The sequence below is a fragment of the Mya arenaria genome, chromosome 17 (assembly GCF_026914265.1).
Source record: "Mya arenaria isolate MELC-2E11 chromosome 17, ASM2691426v1".
NCBI lineage: Eukaryota > Metazoa > Mollusca > Bivalvia > Myida > Myidae > Mya > Mya arenaria.
The window spans coordinates 36,051,109-36,070,089 of NC_069138.1; the positions used below are offsets into that span (position 1 = coordinate 36,051,109).

Here is an 18,981-nt window from a genome sequence, read left to right on the forward strand (position 1 = left end):
AACTGACTGTAAATAAAAACATTGTAATGTTACTATTAAAAGATTATTTTTTTATATTAACAATTTGATTGGTGCATGCGACTAGCATGAAATATCGCGAGAATGGTTGTGCTATTTTTAGACACTGGACTTTCCAAACATGTGTTTTTTCATCGTTGACCTAGTTTGAATTGTAAATATGTCAAAGACGGAATTCTCAGAGCATCCTGTGGTATGCATTTCTTTAAGAGCACATAATGTCCATTTTTAAGCTTAAATAGCTATGAGCACCTTTATCTTTGTACATTTTCACTCTGTCCATCTAAATGAATATTAAAATAGCAATGCGTAATAGTATGCGGACAAAACAAAGTTCGGATGTAAATACGTTAAAACAGGCGGCAGTTGCGTTGACATTACCTACCATATGGGCACACCCCCTCCTCAAAAAAACCGTAAAAAAATCAGGTCCAAAATTATTTGGAACATGATTATCTCTCACAAAACCCCAATATCAACCACATTTTTTCCCAAAAAAATACAATAATTAAATTATTTTCATTAGAATATTAGTATTTTGGTGTGTGTTTTCTGAATTCATGGATGATATTTAAACATTATATCATATAATATGGTGATTAAATACTTTGGTCAAGATTCTATCAGAAAAATATTCTACAGCAAAAAATGTATTACTATACACATCATTGTTTTTTAACAAGTACTTAAGTATATTTTTTTGCTCTATTATAAGTCTTCTTTGAAATGTTGACAAAATATTTTTATCAACAAATTGTATGAGAACATACGTTTTGAAAAAGTATAAGAATATGCAAGATTTTAAATCATACTATGCTTTAATGTTGGAAATTGCCCTGAGATTGTGATTTGACTGGTGAATTTATGTGATATTGCGGCCTGAACTATGAATAAAGTCTTCATTTTCTGATTTTCGGGTAATTTTATCCATGTTGCTCTGTTAGAAATAGCCTTATATATGTATGATTATCAAACATGTAAAGTTGTATATATATATACAAACATACAATGTACATACAGTGTCTGCATATATGTATACTTGTACATGTTTCTACATCAGACTACATCAACATCTGCATTAAACATAAAATTATGTATTATTGTTTTTCAGTACAAGGAAATAGCAGGATTTGGATTTACTACAGATTCCAAGACATTACAAGCATTTAAAATATACATGGACCTGTGTGAAGGTTTGTTGGTAATATCAGCATCTGGTTCAAGTTTGAGGGCACGTATTACTCGTTCAATTCACTTCATGCTTCTCACAGTTGTTCATGACCATCACACAATTACCTTTTATATATTTTATTTTCCAACATAATGCCCATAGATGAATAAACCTTTCTTTAAAAACTAAATTGTACATGTAGTGATGTAGGCTGATCACTGACCACCATGGTGTGCTTGCAAAACAACTACTATTAATCAGTTCTATTGCGGGATATCAAAACAGTTGTTCTCTTTTTATAGCCAAAGGTTGGTGGAATGTGAAGTGTCATGCGTGCTCCGAGTTGTCACGCGTGTTTGTGTCTGGTCACGCAAACAGAAACACGCCACGTGAGCTCGTGCTTCCAGTAGGCGTTGAGGAGACCCTCAGCCATGACGTTATCCAGAGTTTCCTTAAAACCGTGCGATTAGAAGGATATTCCACAGAATCGTATGATTACTCGACATCATCAAGTTTTTTTAAGATCATCTCAATGATACATTTGTTATAGAAAAGTTTTTATTAACTTGAATTTCAATGCAATATTAAAATCTTTGTTACACATACTAATTGTTCAAACTTACATACGTGCCATATTTTCTGGAGACCATTCAGGGGGATTTGTTCAGAAAGGCTGAAAACCTTTTATATGTAATATAAGTTACTTATATTACATATAAAAGATTGTTTAAAGAAAGGAATGCTGTTCATCGCCATGCAAGTTTCTCAAATTTATAAGGTTATTGTACTTCTAAGTTCCTTAAACTTATAACATGTAACTATCTATTTCAATTACGATTCAGTTCTACATTTCTTCATATAGTCTTTTATTTTAAGCTGTTCTCAACATAAGATCATTACTCATACATATACACATATATACCCCTCACATGCATGTGACGCACTAACATCTAAGCCTACCACTACTTCAGTCTAACGCTGGGCCTGTGTTCTGGGGACGGATCTGCAGTTTACTACCGCTTGACTGATGGCCTCTTGCCTCCCGAGCCACCTGACGTCACCGAGTGGAGGAAGTACAGGTGCTTACGTTGGAATGTATTATGTTTCAGAACTTTCTACTTTAATCGTTTTTTTACAATTTGGTGCATATGTAAAGCCACTAATTTGGCACGGTGTTGGGAGTCATGTTTGTCTACATTAAAGGCATGATTTAGTACGGAAACCATATTATAAAACAAGAGCACAACACTCGTATGTTCAAGAGGTGTTACTCAATAACTATTACGTACAGAGTTATGGGCCTTGCTACACATGTGGTACCACATAACCTATGTTTCATGCAAATATTGGTTTAGTGTGGAAAACATATGTATAAGCCCATGAGTACAGTATACAAATACAATGGTTAGTACATTCATATGGTTGGCGATGAGTATTATGTACATGTAGTAAGATATACAGCGAAAGGAGAGTAACTTGCAATACAATAAAAAAAATATTTCAGGCAGAACTCGATGTTTAAGTTTTAGGAAGGCACACACATATATATATGCTCATATATTACTAATTGTAAAATAGTAAGTTTCTTGCAGCAAATGCTTTATAACAAAATGTTGCTAAATTTTTCAAAACAACACAACTTTCTGATTGCAATAAATATTTGAACTTTATAACATTAGCATTGGTACGGTAATATCTATGTATTAGTGTTCGTCTTAGTTCTATGAAACATTCACATTCGAAAATAAAGTGAAATTCATTTTCTAAAGAGTTACAAAATAAACAGACTCTTTCATTAACTGGAATAGGTGTAGGTATAGGTGTAGGTGTAAATATCTCTTGAGGTTTTTGAGTCAGTATGGCTACTATTGATGTTTTTACAAGCCGACGACAGCTATACCGCAATGATTCTTCGAAAAACAGAAAAGCTAAACCCCACTCACATATTAATATCCTTTTTCTTAGTTTGATATTCAAAACATACATTGTAATTGTTATTGTAGGATAGTGCTTGGAGAGTGTGTAACATGCATTTCCATTCCAGGCGGGAGGAGAAAGGGAACCTACAGCGATATCACCAAGGAGAGCAGACAAAACAATACATCGCCTTTCAACAACATCAGCAGCAGGAGCAACAGCAACAATTAAAAGAACAACTAACGGACACTTGATCTATATAATAAATATTAAATAAATTTTGATTTACTCAATGCATAATTTGTGTTGTTTGGCTACTAAATTGACTGATCAATACTTGTATACAAGGATGGACATTGTCTTAAATGCTAAAAGGCATATAAGAAATGCTGTGATTTTGAAGCAACTTGTGATCTTCTTGTTTTGCCCCCGAATGAAGGTATACAGTTGCACTGTGCGTCCATAACTCTGTCTGTCATTATTGCGTCTATTTAAAGGTGTAACTTTCATTTTTTTTTAAATTTTCACACAAATAAACAGCAGCATAGGGAACTGTGTAGTGCATAGCATTCATGGTCGCCCTTGAAATTTCAAGGTCATGTTTGAAGGTCAATGGAATCTGAGCACATTGATTTCCTTGCCTCAAAGGTCAAGGTCATGTTTATAGGTCAATGGCGTTTGATCAGGATTTCATTATCTATTCCAAAGAGATTTCAATCAAACTTAACAAACTTATACAGCAGCATGGGAAGGTGTGTTGCCTTTCATGATAGCATTCACGCTCATACCTTAACTGTCAAGATAACTTACAATGGTCAATACATCAGTAACAAGTTACATCCATCTATTCAAATAGCTTTCATATTATATAAAATGGCTACCAACCCAAAAGGGACAAATTAGGGCATTGTTCATGTTAGTGGTAGCTTTTGTTTCAACAAAACAAATGGAAAATAAACACACAAAGAAATTCTTCAATTTTGTTTATTTTTTTACTCAACAGTATTATTTATGAACTACTGTTGGCAAATGAACGAAGACAAACATGTACATATAAAAGGAATGTGATATACATGTATACTAATATTGCCATTTTTAGCTTGCATAATTTTAATTTTTAATGATTTACAAATTGTGCCCAATAAAAATAAATGTCTCATATAAAGTATCAATTTTTCTTTAAAGTAAAGCAGTGGGCGAGCTAAACACTTTATTCCAGTTCGGGTTCGACAGCCATGCCATAGTAGTCTGTAACCTTGAGTGTCCCCCGACACACATTCACGATTCTCTGTAGCAGTTTGTCATTGACAAGGTCGCTGTACTCAAGCTCAAGGACATGAAGGCTCGGGGCGTAGACTCCTGACCTCTGTGGTAGGTGAGGGTCATCCTCTTGGAAAGCTTCATGACCTGGTAAGTGGCAGGAATATAGTTAACAATTTTATTTGATTATGGAGCCAGTATCGGATTAATATAAGTATGCTTTAAAATCAAAGAAAATTGTTCACACTTAAAAAATAAGACAATATGTATAAACTATCAGGAGAGGCTGCACAGTGAACTGACCTGGAATTGAACTGACCCTGAATGCCGTTCAAGAAAAGCTGAACAGTGAACTGACCTTGAGTGATAATCAGGAAAGGCTGCACAGTAAACTGACCTTGAGAGAGATTAAGGAAAGGCTGTGTAGTAAACTAACCTTGAATAATATTTAGGAGAGGCTGCACAGTAAACTGACCTTGAGTGATATTCAGGAGTGGCTGCACAGTAAACTGACCTTGAGTGATATTCTGGAGTGGCTGCACAGTAAACTGACCTTGAGTGATATTCAGGAGTGGCTGCACAGTAAACTGACCTTGAGTGATATTCAGGAGTGGCTGCACAGTAAACTGACCTTGAATGATATTCAGGAATGGCTGCACAGTAAACTGACATTGAACAATATTCAGGAAATGCTGCACAGTGATCTGACCTTGAATGATATTCAGGAAATGCTGCACAGAAAACTTACCTTGTATGATATTCAGGAATGGCTGCACAGTAAACTGACCTTGGCTGATGGTCAGGAAATGCTGCACAGTTAACTGACCTTGAATGATATTCAGGAAAAGCTACACAGTGAACTGACCTTGAATGATATTCAGGCAGTGCTGCACAGTAAACTGACTTTGAATGATATTCAGGAAAAGCTGCACAGTGAACTGACCTTGGATAATATTCAGGAAAGGCTGCATAGTGTACTGACCTTGAATGATGTTCAGGAAAGGCTGCACAGTGATTTGTTTGAGGCCACGTAAGTGGGCCTCCTGTAGCAGGGGACAGTTCCTCATCACAGCAGACACACCCACATCTGTGATGGCTGCAACAATAAACAACAATATTTAACCAGCTCTTTTTGTAGTCATTGAGATCGACTATAAACCGATTTGTCTTAGAAATGAATAATGTTATATGTGCCTGTCAAAACAATAAAAAAAGTTAATCAAGGGCCATTATTTGTATTTAGTTTAATATGGAGTTATGTTACCTAATTGTGTGATGGCCATAAACAACAGTTACTGTGTGAAGTATGAAGTGCATTGAATGAACATTATTTGAAATCTAAATTAAAACCCAAAGTTGCCCACTTTAACCCAACTTTAAAAGTCTATCAAGGAAATAATTTGTATTTAGAATAACAGAGTACGTAACCTAACTGTATGATGGCAATTGTGTGAAGTATAACGCAAATTTTATGCAGGCTATAGGAGTTATTAGTAAAAATCCTAACTTGCTCTAAAACCTCAACCTTAACTTGAACTTAAACCAAAGTTCCAAAGACAACCAAGGGCCATAATTTGTATAAAGGCTTATATGGAGCTGGAGTGAATGGAATGAACAGTATTGGAGTGGAAAATGAAAATGCCAACTTGCCCTAGAACTAACCGGACGCTGACGCTGACGCCAGGTCAAGTAGTATAGGTGTGTTGCCTCACATGATAGCATAGTATAAATGAAGGGATATTCCCTAATTGGCAATGAATTGGCAAATACACAGGGTTAAAGGCCATGATGTCATAGGTACCCTATGTAAATACAGACAAACTTCATTCCATTTCTCATTCTTATTCATTTACATCGTGATTCCTTGGGATCGAACATAAGAAATTATTTGAATAATTAGTAAGATCATTGCTTTTCAATAGACACAAAATAGTGTTAAATTTCAGCAAAAGCCTGAAAATTGACAATCACCAACATGATCTGTCTTCTAGAAATTTGACAAGACTGAGAAGCTTCAGGGATAAAACAAATTACCCTCAGAAATTCCTTTGTTCTTATCTGCGGTAATATAGCCCTGTGTTCCACGAAAGATAACTGCTAAACTAGCCTAAGTATACGTCAGTACTGCATGGAGCTTATAGAATGATAGTGACCATTGATACCCTGATAAGCCCCCATTTTGGCAGTGTTTGAGCTAAAAGAAATTAGTATGGACAAACTGAAACAAGAGGGCCATGATGGCCCCTAAAACACTCACCTAAGCAAAGGGCCACAACTCTGTGATAAAGCATTATTAAAAATGTTGCAATTTAAACATATCTTTACTGATGATGATGCCTTGTTTTATATTTGTAAAGGGTCATGCATTGAAGCTACCTGTAAAGTTTCATTGAATTTGGCCTGGTAGTTTCAGAGAATTTTTTAAAGCAAAACAGTAAAAACCATTTTGTTGTTGTTGTTGTTGTTGATCAATCTCAATGCCTTCTTGTATTTTTGTAGAGGGTCACACAATGAAGCTTCCTGTAAAGTTTTAGTGAATTTGGAGTGGTAGTTTCGGAGGAGATGTTTTTTAAAGCAAAACAGGAAGTCAGCAAGATTGTTGTTGCTGTTGAATCGCGACCCCTTGTTGTTTTTTTGTAGAAGATTACCAAACGAAGCATCCTGTAAAGATACATGGAGTTTGGACTGGTAGTTTCAGAGATTTTTTTAAAGCAAAACATTAAGTCGGCCATTTTGTTGTTGTTGTTGTTGTTGAACAATTGTGACCCCTTGTTGTATTTTTGTAGAGGGTCAGCCAAGGAAGCTTCCTGTAAAGTTTTTTTGAATTAGGACTGAATTAGTTTTAAAGGAGATGTTTTTTTTAAAGCAAAACAGGATGTTGGCCATTTTGTTGTTGTTGTTGTTAATTAATCGTGACCCCTTGTTGTATTTATGTACAGGGAGACCCAAGGAAGCTTCCTATGAAGTTTCATTGAATTTGGCCAGGTAGTTTCAGAGAAGATGTTTTTTAAGCAATCGATGACAGATGGACAGACGGACCACGGACAAAGACCGATCACAATAGCTCACCTTGAGCACTTCGTGCTCTGGTAAGCTAAAAAGTAAATATTCATGTGACTAAAACTTATTGTTCAGTAATCAAATATGAAACAAGAAACCGTACAAAGATTCCAGCTGAGGTCAAGAACACGCAGTTTGGACAGTTCTCGGCCATTACAATGACACCCATGTCCGTAAAGATGTCCTCGACAAGTTCAGATATCTCAACACACAATTCTTCGATGTCTAGAGCCGTCTCTGCAAGAAGTTGCATCGATGTGTCGGACACAGGGCACTTACGAAGAATCAGGCTCTTAAAAAGAAATTCATAGATAAAGATTTATACATACCTCCTTTCAGATGGGAAACTGAAATACTACTACTTTTATTACTAATAAGCATTAAAACAGACTCAATAAAATGGAATAAACACTTTATTGCGCTGAAAATTGTCAACATTTGTGGAAAATTCAAAGTTGTTACATTGCGGCAGCAATTTTTTTGACAAGTTTATATGCTGATGACTTCAGAAATTTGAGGTCATTCCAACAATAGGCAGATGTGTAGCATGTCCAAATCTGTGTGGAGTGATATAGAGTGTTGATATGACTTTCCAAGGGATGATATGAAGGCCAAGATATAACGCGGGAAATAACTTTTATATCAGCAAAGGGAAATACACTCATATCTTTAAAAGGTATGTGACAGTTATGTTATATTAAACCTACCTTGAGTTTCAGTAGTACATACAGATAAAATTGACTTCCGGTAATCCCCTCACCAGAACATTGAGATAATTATTTAATATTATCACGTACCTTGAGTTTCGAACAGGACATACAGATATAGTTAACTCCCTTCTCTGTGATCTCCTCGCACCAGGACAGGTCCAGATGGGTCAACTGTGTACAAGACAGAACATGATGGGTAAAGATATCCAGTGTACAAATAAGCTTGTCCTTTTATTGGTTTATTGCCTGTGTTGTGTGTTGATGCCTGATGACCCTATGTACCCGTAATTGTGGAATCATAATTTTAAATGGTATTATTTTCTACTTATTAGAGGGGCTGTAATCTGTATGATGAAATAGCAAAAAAAGAAGAAAATTGTCAAAAACTGACATAAACTTGGTTTTGATGTGTACAATGCATTGAAACTTACTAACTGAAGTACCACATAGTTTACAATTAATTTATGATTAGCAGTTATTTCATATTTTTCCATTAAAAAAGATTACTGGGTATGTCTACCTAGTAGAATTCATTCCTTATGCGTGATTGGCTAGTCGATGTTATCACGTGATATTACCAAGTTAGGTATATAGCTTAAATATTCCACTTGTTTAGAGTAAGCCTTCGTAGCATAGTGGAAACAACACTGGACTGCAATTTTGGTGACACGGGTTCGAGCCCGGTCTCCGACTCAATTTTTTTTTATTTTGGTATTTTTTTTACGATTATGATATCAAAGTGTAAATCATTCTATTAAATAATTGTCCTGAGATTCCTTACAGAAAATCTGATGATGGTGCCAATCTGGTGTACAGTCCCTTTAATACTATCATATAATTTCAAAACTTTAATGTTATGAACTAAGTTTATTTGTTGTTGTCTGCTGATGCTAACTGTACCAGATTTCCTACTGGCGATATAACTTAGTCCATCAATTGATGTGAGTAACGTCCCTTTGAAAGTGAAATGTAAACAAACACATTTTCTATTTATATATCTATCTAAGCAATTTCGGTCGGAAATGGTCTTTGGAAAAAAATGTCAAAAGCCTAATAGATAAGACATATGCAAATTCTGGGGGAAGAAGTGCGTCCTATACACTGTGATTTACAGTCAAAAAATGAATAACTGAAATTACATTCAGATAAGTTAATAAACAGTTCTTTATTTCAACTAAAATCAGATGTAAAATGCCAATTTGGCAATCTTTCAATGCCAAAGAAATGTGGTTGTAATATTTGTGTCTGTATAATACATTCATATTCTCCATCTACACATTAGATCGTTTTTAATGATACCGAAATGTTATGGGGTCACCAGAGATCCAACAAGTATACAATTGTACATAGGAAAACTAAAGATATCAGACCCACATATTCCGGGTAAGCTGGTTTTCCGATGACTCTACTTGGTAAACCATAATGTTAAATTTAAATGTTTTTTCTTCCAAACAATGATGACCATTTTTATAAAGAATGTAATATATATAAGCTAGCTTATCGGCGAGCCATTAAACAATGAAATGGAGGATGGCGTCTGTGATATTTCAGTTTTTTACCAGAAGATCTTAACAATTCATGAAGAATATAATATTAATATTTTTCTGTCGTGAGCTAGCTTATTGGGGATTTGTTTAGTGATGAGATCAAGTATTCTGTCTGTGACGTTTTGGCTCTTTACCAGATGCTAAAAACAAATTATAAAGAATGTAACATATATCGGCTACCTTATTTCCGAGTCGTTTAGCGATGAGATTGAGGATGACGTCTGTGATGTTTTGGCTCTCTGCCAACAGCAGGTGGGTTAGGTTCCCCAAGGAAAGGTAGGGCAGGAGACTAGAGTTGCTGATAAACACCACACCTGTAAACACACAATTTCTATGAAACACAAGTGTCCAAGATTTTAAAAGCTGCTGCTGATACTGGTGACACCAATGCTTTTGCAAATCTTCAAATTCTTCCTTCCAAAAACTCAACAAATGACCCTTGAACAATCAAATGGAAGCACCTCATACATGGAAGTTAACTAAAACATCTGCCCTGCAAATTAACAGTGTTTATAGTGGTCTAATTTTATACATAGTCAGGGATATTTACTGCTGAAAAACAAAACAGAGCCATTTGATCTGATTTGCAATGAAGTTGAAACAGATTGTAAGTCTAGCATAATGGTTCAATCCAGATCAGGAGGGCTGTTTTATTCAAAGGAGAGTTTTTCATACCAACAGGATATTTTCAACAGCACTGCGTTCTAACAAAGATATGAACAACACTTCTAGGACCCCCTCCCTTGTATATAATTATCATTGGAAAAGCAGGAGCCTTAATCTAATCTCTAAGATTTATATTGCATGTATATATACCAGTAGTATATTTGTTGTGTAGAGACTATTCCCATACCATTGTACCTCTTAAGTTGACATTCTGGAGTTTGCTGCAGGCCTTGCCAAGGGATGCCACTCCGGATCCTGCACTCTGCACCATGGTACAGTCTGTGATCTCCACTGACCGCAACTCACGTAGATAGGGTAACACTTTCTGGAACCACAGTTGATTCATACATGATGATACTTAATTAATACACTACAAAGTCAGTGTTAAGTCTAAGTTGGTCAAACAAGGATTTCCAAGATGCAAAAAACCTTAATCCCTTTCTCCCTTTTTGAGCCTACTGAGCATCCATGGAACCCCAAAACAACATTCATTGAGTGTATATCATTTTACTGAGTCCCCATATAATAAAGAGGGAGCCCCAATTTGTCTCTGAGTTCTACAGGATGTCAAGCTGGTAAGTATATGGAAAACCATGTCAAAACATGTATAATCACTTTTTTAAGCCAGAATTGCTCAGACTTGTGTAGTCACTTTTCAAGCCGGAATTGCTCAGACTTGTGTAGTCACTTTTTAAGCCAGAATTGCTCAGACTTGTGTAGTCACTTTTTAAGCCAGAATTACTCAGACTTGTGTAGTCACTTTTCAAGCCGGAATTGCTCAGACTTGTGTAGTCACTTTTTAAGCCGGAATTGCTCAGACTTGTGTAGTCACTTTTCAAGCCGGAATTGCTCAGACTTGTGTAGTCACTCTTCAAGCCGGAATTGCTCAGACTTGTGTAGTCACTTTTTAAGCCGGAATTGCTCAGACTTGTGTAGTCACTTTTCAAGCCGGAATTGCTCAGACTTGTGTAGTCACTTTTTAAGCCGGAATTGCTCAGACTTGCAGTGTTCTCAATAAGAACCGGCTGCCGGCCAAAATGGATGGTTCTAATGCCAATTGGGCCAGTTCAAATTTGGAAAACTAAATGAATTTTAAGTAGAATAAGTAGAAGCTGGTCGGTTACTTTACTATTTGAGACGGTTCACCCGAAACTTATTGAGAACCCTAGACTTGTGTAGTCACTTTTTAAGCCGGAATTGCTCACACTTGTGTATTCAATTTTAAAGCTGAAATTGCTCAGACTTGTGTTTTCACTTTTAAAGCTAAAATTGCTCAGACTTGTGTATTTTCATATGATTATAGATAGTAAACAAATGTACCAAGTTTCATGTTTCATAACACATTTGCTGACAATGCCAAATATATATATGACAATAAACACACATTTTTTTCTCTGAAGATCAACATGATGAAGTGTCTATGCAAACTATTTATTCAGTTAAGGTACAAAGCAATTATGACATTGATCTGAAAAAGTTTGAGGAAGCTGAAAGTTTCCAAAAGTGAAGTATTCCAAAATGTGTTACAGATTTAGCAGAGATGTAAATACAACACATCTTTACCTTAAGAAATTCTGTAGTCAGCCCCTTCCAGGAAATTACAAATTTTTCCAAACACCTATTTGCTGCAAGGAACTGTTCCAAACATAGCTGCCCAAACTCTGGTTGTTTGCTGATGAAGTCAATCCCGGTCATATTTAAACTGATGATTTTTGACTCATACAGTTTTTTTTTAAATTTTAGACCAACTTGCTTATTTATACCTTTTTCAGCATTACAAACTTCAGATGGCACAGATTGTAAATTTGCTTCATATTTGTCAACATTGTTACTATCTCCACAAGCATCAGAAGGTTTATCCTCACTTAGGTCAACAGTTTCACTGTCAGCCTTCCTTCCACTGGTCTCATTAATCCCTGAGTTTAAATTTGCACTGTTATAATCTACTTCTACTTTACTGACATCACTTTCACAGTAATCTAAAATCCCTGAGTCTAAATGTTCATCTTTGGCACTTGCACACTCTTCAGTCAATTCACTGATAACACTCTCATTTTCTGTTTCACTGTCAATTTCAAATTCTTCTAAATGTCCAGTTAGTTCCATCTCTTCATCATATTGCATATCAATGTCTTGAGTGCTGGTTGTGTCTCCATTAGTACATTTAATACTTTCCTCTTTCTCCTCCTTGAAAACAATGCTGATTTGATCAAGGTCATCATGCACATGTAGTTCTGCATGACCTGGTTGATCATTTTGACCCTCAAATCGTATTTCAGTGCCGTTGTCTTCACTGACTTCAACAGTGGATTTTTCCTTACAATTGTCATTTTTAACATCAGGTTCATGATTAAGTTTACTCTCCAAGGAACACTCACTTAAGCCATTGTTATTTGAATCATTTGAAATTTCCTCCACAAACTGGTGTAAAGCTAGATGGTGAAAGTTTTCTCCAACAACTGATTCTTCCGGCAAACCCTCCAATTCATTGTGGCATTTCTGCAATTCACTTTCTTCTGGACCAAGTTCACTAACATTTTTTGCCTCCATGTTATGCTTTTCTTTAACTTCTTCCTGAACTTTAATTTCATGAAAATTTTCTTGGCTTGTTTCAGTGCTATTAATGCAGGAGACAATATCTGAACATTTACTCAGGTCTTCATGTTCTGTTACATTATCAGAATTTTCTAAACCGTCACAATTTACTTCTGGCTCCACTTCATCCATGTCCATCACAGCTGCATTTTTTTCAGCTATTATTTCAAGCACTCTATCCATTTCATCTTCCTCATAATCTTCAAAGTTGTCTTTCACATAATTCACAAGATCTAAAGTAATCAAACCATTTTCTTCTTCAAGGTACTTGTCAAACTGAGCTACGATATCAACATCACTTTCTGGCTCAATGTAATCACCATACTTTGAGCCAAGATCTGCTAATTGGACATCAAATCCATGACTAGAGATTAAATTCAGCTCAGCTTCAGCTGTATTATTTGAGCCAGCGCTTTTTCCCCTTACCACCTGTGTTTCATCAAGTGTTTCAGTGTTTGTTTTCACAGGTGTATTAATGTCAGCATAACAATCCAAGAGTTCATCATAGACAAAGTTTCTTTCTTTCAGTTCATTAAGCAAGTCTGTAAGCTGTCTGTCTGATCTGAATTTTGGTTTTTCAAAAATAGTTTGAATAATGGCTGGCATTGAGATCCCCGCAAGATAGAACAACGAAATACAACTCATCTGTAAAAAGAACAAGTTACTGATGAAAATTTAAAAGAAAAAACACATTAATTTAGGTATAAAAAAAACAAGTTATAAAAACAGTGAAACAAGACGGTACAACTCAAACATTATTCAATCTTTATGTGCATTGCTATTAATGTGCAGAATTATGTCCCTTTCAATATGCATACCAAGTTTCATTCAAATATTTTCAACAGTTTTTTTAAGTTATGGCAAAGGTTGAAGATTTTGAAGGATGTCTACCCCAACAAAGGCTATCACAAGACCTCCCAACAAAAGCTATCACAAGACGTTGTTTGTTCTCCTTGGAAAAATAAAACAAGCTTAAAATAAAAATGGCTTTATAGCTGTAGATTTCTTCACACCTTTTCTTCATGTAGAATTTTAATACTACTGTTTACAAATGAACATTTGAAGGTTTAAGAGCATTGAATGATTGTTGCTTTTGCTCCGCCAAAATACACCAAGTAAATTGTGAACCATGTGCAACATCTAAAGCATATCATTGACTTTACACATCAAAGAAAAAAACAGAGAGTGTGGCATTAAAAACTTACTCATTTTTGAATTTGTACATCAATGTTGTTCAAAAATATCATTTTTGTTTCAATTTCATATTTTATCTAGAATTATTGATCCATTGACTATTTTTTTAATCCATTAACACTGGAATTACCCATGTGTAGGAAATGTCAACATATCGCAGGCAAGGCCCTGCCAGAGAGGTCAGATTTTTGACAGCACAGCTACTCAGATGTCGGTTCCCAGAAATGTCAACACTGGTGAGACTACAGGGAGGTTTTACTGGCTCTGCTCCATCAACAATCTGCAAAGAGAAAAAAATGTCTTTTTATCCACATACACAATTTATTAGACATGACCTGTTTGATTTTTTGTATGAAACCTTTAAGCAGTAATATACATATTGAAAACTATTGCGTCAAATTTTCAAATGATAATTGAACTACCGGTAATCTATTCATTGACTGTTGGCAGTATTTAATATAAAATTCTTATCCTTATCCTTAGACACAGTGATTCCATTACGTCTATTGGCCAGTCTTTTTTTTTTACAGTCCAAACAACACACTCAGCTTCTACTCATAAACTTAAGTTTCATCTAAGTTGGTTATGGAATACGGAGCAGTGATAATTGGTATTATTACCTTAAGTGTAATTTTAATAAATGTTACACAATTTACCAAGACCAGACATTGAGTTACCCTGGTGAAATCCTCAATCCAGTTTTGATTCTCCTCATACACGAGGAAGACTTTGTCCGATATGTTATCACAGTACGAGATGTTCAGACTTCTTAGGTGTGGCAGGTTGCGTACCATTGTCTGGAATACAACATATACAGAGATTGGTAATCACTGTCTGCTTTTACCAGAATAATTCCTTATTTATTGATAATAAATGAATTCCACACACTCTCAGCTTTTACAGACAAGGCAGGTGGTTCCATTTTAGTTTGAAATTGCTGTTGCCAATAGTATTGTTTCGATGATCGTTTATATATTAAAAAATTGATTGGTTAGGCCTGAAATCGACTTAAATCAATTGTACCAGTATTTGGGCATAATCGATTATTGATTCAACCCACATGTTGTTTTTCTTTGTTCCTCTCGCTTTTGGCGTTAAGTTTATTTCAACCAATTTTTTCCTTTGAGTTAATTTATACATTCTGAAGTGTTCAGTTGTTATCTTCAACAATATGGCCAAAGCAACAGCAACACTAAATAATTTCAAACATACACATAACATACATGTAAGCATAGTTAAGGATTACGAGTTATTGAACAAGAACAAAACTACAATTAAGGTGTTGTCAAAAACTGAATGTACTATCAACTATCGGTTACTTGAGTGAAACCACAGGCATCTGAATCATTGTTTGTCACTAAAATGTTGTTTAAAACCATTTTGGGTACATAAAATGAGGTTTTAAACAACATTTTAGTGACCAACAATGATTCAGATGCCTGTGAGTGGAACTGATTATTGATAGTCAAACTGGAAACGATTCCCAACACTAGTTGCCGATAATATCAAGGCTATGATTTTACATAAGAGCTTATAATATTTTGCTTTGAAAATTGATCAAGCTATTTTAGAACTTACATGCACACACTCATCTGTGACAGAGCTGTTCTGCTCGAATGAGATGATGGAGATCGGTCGCTGTAGTAGACCCATCAGTAGGAATAGGTCAGGACACACCAGCTGAGTGGAGTCTCCAATTTCCACCTTCTCAACATGGCTGCACCTGTATATTAACACATTTAACAGTCTCTGTTGAAGGAAAATTTCTTTTCAATATGGACTATCAGTTAATGCATCAGACTCTTTGTCAGAAGGTTCCCTTCTCTGAGCTTGGACCATGAGTAGTAATGTAGCCAACTGTATAAAACTGGTTAATTGTTGGGTTTGTTCCATGTTAGCAAAAATGTTTAGTGATTGGTCAATATTCATCCATTAATTATTACTAACCAATCATGTTTTTTAAATGTGCAAACTAGATAACATCTTGATAACTTATCCACCCACGGCCCCATTTCAAAAATATATCTTATTTTAGGTTATTTTAATGACAGAAATGAAAATAGAAATAAATAAAATGTTTATTCGTAGCACAAATTTGGATACATATGAAATTTTGAATCAAGAAATAATATAATGTTTTATATGGTAGATAAATATTTTTTTGATGAAAATTGATCATGGTGATCAACCTAAGACTATACAATTATATTCGGGCATCACATCATCGCAAGTATAAGGATTCTTTTTAAATGAAAATGATTTAAGTACCAATACTGAATCTTGTTAATATCTTTAAAAACTGATGGGTTTCACCAATCTGTGAATACTCACTTCTTCAAGAGCTTGACCAAAGATAGAAGATCCAGGTTTGGACATTTTCCTACAGATATTTGTTTCATGTGTTGTGGTGTCAGAGCGTTCAGAAGACGACCTGTCAGCCTCTCTGGACAATATGTCAATATTCGGTCAAGAATTAAATCTGACACAGCAGTGAAGCAATTTGTTTCTAACAATCTAGTTAGATATTGGTCAGCACAATTGCTAAGGATTTGTTTGCCTTTGTGTTTAGCACAACCATCGCCCTCATTTGCAGGTGCATGTACAGATTCTACACTTTTATCATAAGTATCCAGAACAACTTCATTATCTAACACATGTGTCACTTCAGAACTTTGGTTTTCTGTTTTTTCTTTAGCCTTAAAATTATCTCCATTTTCCTTTGCATCTAGCTCTGTGGTTTCACTAACTCTATACTCAGCATGAACATCACTGCAAGCAATCTTTTCAACACTGCTATCATTAAAACTGGTAGTATGCTCACCTTTTGGGTCTTCCTCCCCATCACGGGAATGCAGGTCATTATCATTTTCTTTATTCATACTACTTTCTTCCTCTTCAGTATTGTCAGTTTCCTTCTCATGTCCATTACCAGTGAATGTGTCGGGATCAAACTCTTTGTCAGGAAATTCTTTACTGCAGGCTTGTGCATGTTTGTATATCGGGACAGGATCTTCTTTATTGCAAGCTTGTGTATGTTCAGATATCTGGGCAGGAACTTCTTTACTGCAGACTTGTTCATGTTCAGAAAACAATGTCTGCATGCAGACAATGACTGCAGATTCTCTTAGACTCAGTAGCTCAAACATTGCATGTTATATCTGCAAATATAATAAAAGATGTAAGGACAGCCTAATTAGAGATATAATGACCCATTGTCTGTCATTACGGAGACTTTAGACAATTTATTAATAAGGTGGTTTTAAAGACAGTGTTTTTTTCTGAACAATTATCCAGAAAACTTTGCCGGCAGAACTTTGGCCAAGTACCGATACGTCATACATTTTTCCCAAAAGTGAAAATAAAATTCTGAATTTCTGTTATGAAATTTAATAAAAGATATTAATTTACACTACAGTATCGATACAACTTAAAACATGCAGAGACAAAACTTATAGTAAGGACAATATGTCAGTAGAGGGTGTATCTTATAGGTTAATAATAATAAGAAATTCGTTGAACAGTAAAACTTACTGAGTCAAAACTCTAGTTGCATTTATCAACTTCTGGCATTCCGTAACTAACTTGCAGTTTTCATAATTCACAATAATCATAATCGACACCGAATACCAAACTCTACACAGCGGTTACTTCCCTTTACCTCGCAGTGTAATTAGGAAATGTTTTAAATTTAAATAGTTAATTCGAAACTGAACAAATTGTCACTGCTTTAATGTCATTTAACAAAATATAACCATTGGGAATGATGAAGGTTATTTTGACCAAGTTCAAAAATAAATCTATACAGTACATAACATTACAAATATACCAAGATTTCAAGATTTATTTAGATCATGGGTTATTACAACCATGTGATCAGAACAATAACACTTTAACAAACAATTAATTAAACATATATATATAAACAAAGTAGACATATATTACATACAGTTTCCTATAATAGGAAATACCAAGACAAATCAGTCGTATTGTTTTAAAGGAGAATGACTATTTGACATTAGATAAAGGGACTTACAAAATATAGCCAATTTAATAAGTTATTTTTTGTTTTTACTGTTCATTAATTGATCTAACTTAATACAATTAGAGTTACGACAAAAGTACAATTTAATATTGTTCTTTCTATCGTCTGAAAAATGTTGACATTCAAACAAGTAATGAAATTCATCACCTAAACTATTACTACTACACAAATGACATGTTCTACGAAATCTCTCAACATTTTGACCATCGATGAAATAAAATGTTTAAAGAATTTCCTACACATCAATAAGTCTAAACAAGTAAAAAAGTGTTTAATTTTAAACTTTCTCGTGGCGTTGCAGTCAGCAGTTTCATGAAACCATTCACCAATAGTTTAGAATTCTACCACGACATGGTCACTCAGAGACGCCGGAAGGTATTTTGTATCGTGGGGGCGGGGGTTGGTCCGGGACATTCGGAACTCCTCAGCCATTTGTTTTTCGTTTTCGATAAAATGGCCGAGGAGCTCCGAATGGGTCCGTGAGAGGGTGACCCCCTTCCGGTTGCGCGGATATTTTTAAATCACATTGCTTGAAACGAATTTTACAGACACAACTTCTCTGAACAGTTCCCGAGATGTTCCTTAACTCACTAACAATGTCCTACAACGTGACAATTCACACCCTCTCACACTCTTCAGCAGCATGTCTTCTAGGTGTCTGTATGTCGTGAAGCCTTGCTGGGCTGAAACTAATGTTGTAATAACTTGTAGCCCAACCCATTTGTTCTTTTTGTTTTATTTGATTGTAAATGTACATGTAAATTGTATGCAAAATAATTCTTTACAAAAGAGCAATAAAAT

The 18,981-nt window shown here is 35.1% G+C and overlaps 1 protein-coding gene and 1 pseudogene across 1 annotated transcript; one reads left to right on the forward strand and one right to left on the reverse strand.

Annotated features, from left to right (window-relative positions):
• The first annotated feature begins 96 nt into the window (after positions 1-96).
• LOC128224746 (tRNA-splicing endonuclease subunit Sen15-like) lies at positions 97-3,399 on the forward strand. The gene is made up of 5 exons (XM_052934755.1): positions 97-211; positions 1,130-1,211; positions 1,492-1,678; positions 2,161-2,268; positions 3,234-3,399. The coding sequence occupies exons 1-5, from the start codon at positions 179-181 to the stop codon at positions 3,358-3,360; spliced, it is 537 nt and encodes a 178-aa protein (XP_052790715.1). The 5' UTR covers positions 97-178; the 3' UTR covers positions 3,361-3,399.
• A 752-nt stretch (positions 3,400-4,151) lies between these two features.
• LOC128224745 (uncharacterized) lies at positions 4,152-17,755 on the reverse strand (annotated as a pseudogene).
• Positions 17,756-18,981: the final 1,226 nt, after the last annotated feature.

Bases quoted from the DNA above. Each gene is read 5' to 3' on its own strand.
- LOC128224746 (XM_052934755.1), top strand. From the start codon at position 179: ATGTCAAAGACGGAATTCTCAGAGCATCCTGTG. The intron at 1,212-1,491 runs GTTTGTTGGTAA...CTCTTTTTATAG, and splicing joins ATACATGGACCTGTGTGAAG to CCAAAGGTTGGTGGAATGTG. The intron at 1,679-2,160 runs GTATGATTACTC...CCACTACTTCAG, and splicing joins GAAGGATATTCCACAGAATC to TCTAACGCTGGGCCTGTGTT.